Source organism: Myxine glutinosa, chromosome 2 (assembly GCF_964187855.1).
Source record: "Myxine glutinosa chromosome 2, kmMyxGlut1.1, whole genome shotgun sequence".
Lineage (NCBI taxonomy): Eukaryota > Metazoa > Chordata > Myxini > Myxiniformes > Myxinidae > Myxine > Myxine glutinosa.
Genome location: NC_136262.1, coordinates 5,822,597 through 5,828,596, shown reverse-complemented (window position 1 = coordinate 5,828,596; position 6,000 = coordinate 5,822,597). Strand labels below are relative to the sequence as shown.

The following is a 6,000-nucleotide window of genomic DNA, read 5'->3' as shown; positions in this document are numbered from 1 at the left end:
GTTTTGAAATGCACCCTACCTGGATTAATAGGTGCACAGAATATGAGGGAGACTTGATGTAAGTAGTGAAATTGTCTGCACTAGCATTCTACCAAGAATGGCATGCATTCAAGCTGCCCATTCTGTAAAAATAGAGCAAAGGGCTGAGTGTAGTAGTAGTAGTAGTAGTAGTAGTAGTTACTACCACTACCACTACCACTCTTCCTCCTCCTCCTCCTCCTCCTCCTCCTCCTCCCCCTCCTCCATCTCCATTAAGGGGGGTAGAAAGATCAAGTTTTTGGATGGGGAAGATAAGAGATGGTGGTGAACAGCTGTTTTAAAGACCTGGAGGGAGGAGTGGGATTGAAGGGAGTGGGGGAGTTTGTTCCAGAAGCCAGAGTAAAGAGGAATGAAAGAGTGAAGGTGAGCAGAGAGTCTTGATTTTGGCAATTTCACCAGAAGAGGGTTGCTGGCAGATCTTGTGCGACCTGCAGGAATATTTGGGGGACAGAGCACAGACAGAGCTGGGGGAGCGAGGCCGGAAAGGAGTCGGTAGAAGACAGAAAGACCACCTACCTACATGTGGCGAGTGAGTGAAAGGCCCTCGCAATCAGCTTCATCGTGGTGTTATGCTGCTTGCTATCTCAGGCTGTGGTTGCTCTTCTTGGAGGTTCCTTGACACCAGGTTATGCTCCTTGCTATCTCAGATTGCGGTTGCTCTTCTTGGAGGTTCCTTGACACCAGGTTACGCTGCTTGCTATCTCAGGCTGCGGTTGCTCTTCTTGGAGGTTCCTTGACACCAGGTTACACTGCTTGCTATCTCAGGCTGCGGTTGCTCTTCTTGGAGGTTCCTTGATACCAGGTTACACTGCTTGCTATCTCAGGCTGCGGTTGCTCTTCTTGGAGGTTCCTTGACACCAGGTTACACTGCTTGCTATCTCAGGCTGCAGTTGCCCTTCTTGGAGGTTCCTTGACACCAGGTTACACTGCTTGCTATCTCAGGCTGTGGTTGCTCTTCTTGGAGGTTCCTTGACACCAGGTTATGCTGCTTGCTATCTCAGATTGCGGTTGCTCTTCTTAGAGGTTCCTTGACACCAGGTTACACTGCTTGCTATCTCAGGCTGCGGTTGCCCTTCTTGGAGGTTCCTTGACACCAGGTTACACTGCTTGCTATCTCAGGCTGCGGTTGCTCACTGTGCAGCAGATTTTGCACTATAAACGAATGGACTAGAACGTCCGCAGGGTTAACGAGGATGCCTTCGTGTGTCGGGTTCTGAAGAGCGACCAGTTGTCAGTGTGTGAGGAAGTTTTGGTTGAGGATTCGGATGGCCTTTGATCAGACAAAACCGGAAGGGTGTTCTCGTCCCTTAATAACTGAAGTGACGTAGGGATGCAAGCAAAGTAAAACATGAGTGGATTAAAGCTGCATATTCGAAAAGGCCTTTGGTAGTCCAAGGTATTGTTTAATGAAAATGCATTTCGAATCACACAATCGATGCTATAAAAAGTCTATTCTATGTTTAATATCAGAAATTCTGCATTAAGAATCCCAAATGGTATCGTGCTGATGTTGCATTTTCCACCAGACACGCGAAGCTGCGTATACTCGGGTGTGGAAAAGGTGCAGGAAACGGATTCCTTTACACGGCAACCAAGGATCTGGTGAAGGATCCTGGCATGATGACGACGATGCTGGAGCACTCGGTGGAGGGCGAATACGCGATCGTGATCAATGGTCACAGCCTGGTATGCTCATTTGGATGCGTGGCTTCTTGTAAATTATGATTTATCAGTGGGGTCACCGTGGGAATCCCACGGGCATGCACGTGTGTGACATTTGGACGTCTTGCGTTTGATGCTGCACATTCAGTTTTACAAACTTGTTTCTGGCAATTTATCAGATCCACAAATGATGTAATCTACACAATGTATTTACTTCTGATAACATGTAAATGCATGTGCGTGCACCTGGGAAATACAGTTTGAAATGTGTGATCACATCTCATGTAAAATGTGACTTCAAGAGCTCAAATCCTCTCCCTCCCCACCCCCATCCCTCCCACATCACGCACACTGCACCAGGGACCGGATGACCAGCACCCACTTTTGATCCAACCCCACTTTTGATCCAACCCCACTTTTGATCCAACCCCACTTTTGATACAACCCCACTTTCATTGGACATGCTTTGACACAACCACCTTGGACACAACCCCGACACACACACACACACACACACACACACACACACACACACACACACCCCTCCACACATACACACACACACCCTCCACACATACACACACACCCCTCCACACATACACACACACACACACACATCCACCCCCCCTCCACACGCACAAAACACACATATCCACCCCGCCCCCACACCCACACACATCCACACACTTTACAACAACCCCGCTTTCACATTATTATTATTTTTCTCCAACTTATCACGAGATGATGCTCAGAAAATTTCATCCTGATCGGATGAAGTTTTGTACTTGTCGAATTACGACATCATAATGGAGGCACATATGACATAATTCACAAGGCTTATTCTCCATGGATAGTTCTTTGCAATGAGATATGTCTCAATCTTTTCTACTCAGCGCTTTTGGAGACGGAGAGATGTAAAAAATTTCGGTTTTCCCAAGATGGCGGCCGTACCATGTGACCTGTGACGTCATAATTACCCTCAAAAGATTACCCTCTTGAACACACCCCAACACACACACTCATCCCCACAAACACACACACATCCCCACATCCTGCCCCCACACACATACATATCCACACACATGCACATTCCCAAATACACACACACACACATCCCCACACACACACACACATCCCCCCTACCCCCCCCCCCCCACATACACACACACACCCACACACATCCCCCCACCCACACACAAACACCCCCACACCCCTCCACACGCACACACACATTCCCCCCCCCCCCTCCACACGCACACCCCAACACCCCCCCCCCCACCCCACACACACACATATCCACACCCACACACACACAGACATCCACACACACAAACACATCCTATGGCGCACCTATGGTGAAAATTTCAGGTCAATCCGTGCAATGATTGCAGGAAAAGCGATTTTTAAAAGAAAATAAACGTGAAATTGCAGAGCCAGAATTATTTATTTTATCTGAGAAGCCAAGCGAGGTTTCTTCTTCAGCTTCTCACAACTCTGTGTCAAATGCGATCGAGTTTTAAAAAAGTCAGAATTTGACCAAATCTGTTTTATTCGTTTGTTAATACACCTCAGCTGTTGACAAATCTTCAATTATAATTTTATTTGAGGTTAAAATGACCGCGAGAGATCGTGTCCAACGATCCCTTCAGTCTGTGCATGTGATGAACAATTAAATCCGCAGACGCGAAGCCTCTTCTTCTTCACGCAATAACAACTTCTAGCTTCCAGACCGTACATCCAATCATCTTGAAATTTTGCCCACTTGTTACTCTTCATGACTTCTTCTATAGTATGAAGTTTCACGTCGATCAATAAAGCGACTCAAGAGATATCCATTTTTAAAATATTTTCGTTTAATTAACGATATCTGCCAAACCACGTGACCTATCGCAAATTCCAAAAGGACATTTCAGTAGACTGACATGCTGAACAGATCTGTGGTTTCCCCTCGATTGGATCAAAAATGAGGGAGGAGCTAGGTTTTAAAGGTTATTGCTTAAAAACGTCATAACTCTGAAACCATGTGACACGTGACTTCATGCTCGCTGACTTTTCTGTTCGACATGGGTATGCGATTCTGCCTGCAAAGTTTGGCCTCGATCTGTTCACCCGTTGCAGAGAAAAAGGGGTTTTCGTGTTTTCACGAAAAACAATCTGGCGGCCGAACCACGTGACCTGTGACGTCATAATTACCATTAAAATATTCTGCAGACCGAGATTGTACAGACAGACCGATTCTAAAATATCCTATGGTGAAAATTTTATCTCAATCGGTCCTATTATTGCAGGGAAAATGTTTTTTAAAGGAAATTAAAACTTAAAATGGCAAGTGCACTGGGAGACATGGCCTGGTAGGACAAAATGGTGCGTTTCTTCTTCTTTCAACAATAAAGACATAGCTTCGAGACCGTACATCCAATCATCTTGAAGTTTTTCACACTTGTTCCGCTTGATGAGAGCTACATTGCATTAAAAATTCAAGTCGATCAATGCAGTGGTTTAAGAGTTAGAAGCTTTTTTGGATTTTCCTTCCATTATTTATTGCGGCCAAACCATGTGACTTATCAAAACGTCTCAAGTAACGTTGAAACATCCCCCCATGAGGAACATTTGTGTGAAGTTTCCACTCGATATCTTCACAAATTATGGAGGTGATACTATTTCTAGTTTATGCTTAAAAACGTCATAACTCTGAAACCATGTGTCGGATGACATCGTGCTCAGAGGCTTTTTTGTTTGTCATGGGTATGCGAATATGCCTGCCAAGTTTGGGCTCAATCCGTTCAGCCGTTACGGAGAAAAAGGGGTTTTCATGTTTTTCACAAAAAACAATATGGCGGCCGAACTATGTGACGTATGACTTCGAATTTTTTTGCATTCTGAGTATTTTTTAACTGGGCATCTGGGAAAAAAATCTCATTTTCGGGGAAAAAATATTGTATTTGACGAATTCTAACCTCTTAACGTTAGCATTTTTAATATACTCAATAAACAAGTTTTTTTGTTCCGATTGCAGAGTTCTTTAGAATGAGCCATTCCTCAAATTTTTCCATTGAGCCGTTTCGGAGATACAGAGGGGCAAATTTGAAGGCGTTTTACAAGGTGGCGCCCAAACCATGTGACCTATGACGTAATAATTAGCATTAAAAATTTATACGAGCCTAGCCGATCATTTGATGAAAATTTTCCTGTCAATCCGACCAGCGGTTGCTGAGAACATTAATTATGAAGTTTTCGGAGATGCAAAATAGGGCGGAAGAATAATAATAAGAAAAACTCGAGCAGTAACAATAGGTTTCTCTCCATTTCATGGAGAGTAAACCTAATTATGAAGTCATCGAACGTTCTCTCCTCTCTCATTCTCCTCTCTCCTTTCCCTCTCTCATTCCTCTCTTTCATTCTCCTCTCTCCTTTCCCTCTCTCTCATTCCCCTCTCTCCTTGTCCTCTCTCAATCCCCTCTTTCATTCTCCTCTCTCCTTTCCCTCTCTCATTCCTCTCTTTCATTCTCCTCTCTCCTTTCCCTCTCTCTCATTCCCCTCTCTCCTTTCCCTCTCTCATTCTCCTCTCCCTCTCTCATTCCCCTCTTTCATTCTCTCCTCTCTCTCATTCCCCTCTCTCCTTGTCCTCTCTCAATCCCCTCTTTCATTCTCCTCTCCCTCTCTCATTCCCCTCTTTCATTCTCTCCTCTCTCTCATTCCCCTCTCTCCTTGTCCTCTCTCAATCCCCTCTTTCATTCTCCTCTCTCCTTTCCCTCTCTCATTCCTCTCTTTCATTCTCCTCTCTCCTTTCCCTCTCTCTCATTCCCCTCTCTCCTTTCCCTCTCTCATTCTCCTTTCCCTCTCTCATTCCCCTCTTTCATTCTCTCCTTTCCCTCTTTCATTCCCCTCTCTCATTCTCCTCTCTCCTTTCCCTCTTTCATTCTCCTCTCTCCTTTCCCCTCTTTCATTCTCTCCTCTCTCATTCTCTCCTCTCTCATTCCCCTCTTTCATTCTCTCCTTTCCCTCTCTCATTCCCCTCTTTCATTCTCTCCTCTCTCTCCTTTCCCTCTCTGATTCCTCTCTTTCATTCTCCTCTCTCCTTTCCCTATCTCATTCCCCTCTTTCATTCTCCTCTCTCCTTTCCCTCTTTCATTCTCCTCTCTCTCCTTCCCCATGCCCACATAACAGTCAACACACTCAAAACGGCTGTTGGAATACATGTTGCCGATTTTCTCAACTTTAGCTGAAACTAAGGCTTGAACCATCCCAGCGACTGTGATGGTGAATTCGAGTCGAGATAAAGCCGTGAGGGAGACTCAA

The 6,000-nt window shown here is 45.2% G+C and overlaps 1 protein-coding gene across 3 annotated transcripts in view; it reads left to right on the top strand.

Annotated features, from left to right (window-relative positions):
- The window catches only part of LOC137422079 (phospholipid-transporting ATPase ID), a 266,687-nt gene that overhangs the window by 242,065 nt on the left and 18,622 nt on the right, over positions 1-6,000 (top strand). For all 3 annotated transcript variants that reach the window (XM_078772922.1, XM_078772921.1, XM_078772923.1), the window contains one exon: positions 1,566-1,725. In XM_078772922.1, coding sequence (XP_078629048.1) covers positions 1,566-1,725 — 160 coding nt within the window. The remainder of the gene's footprint in view (positions 1-1,565; positions 1,726-6,000) is intronic.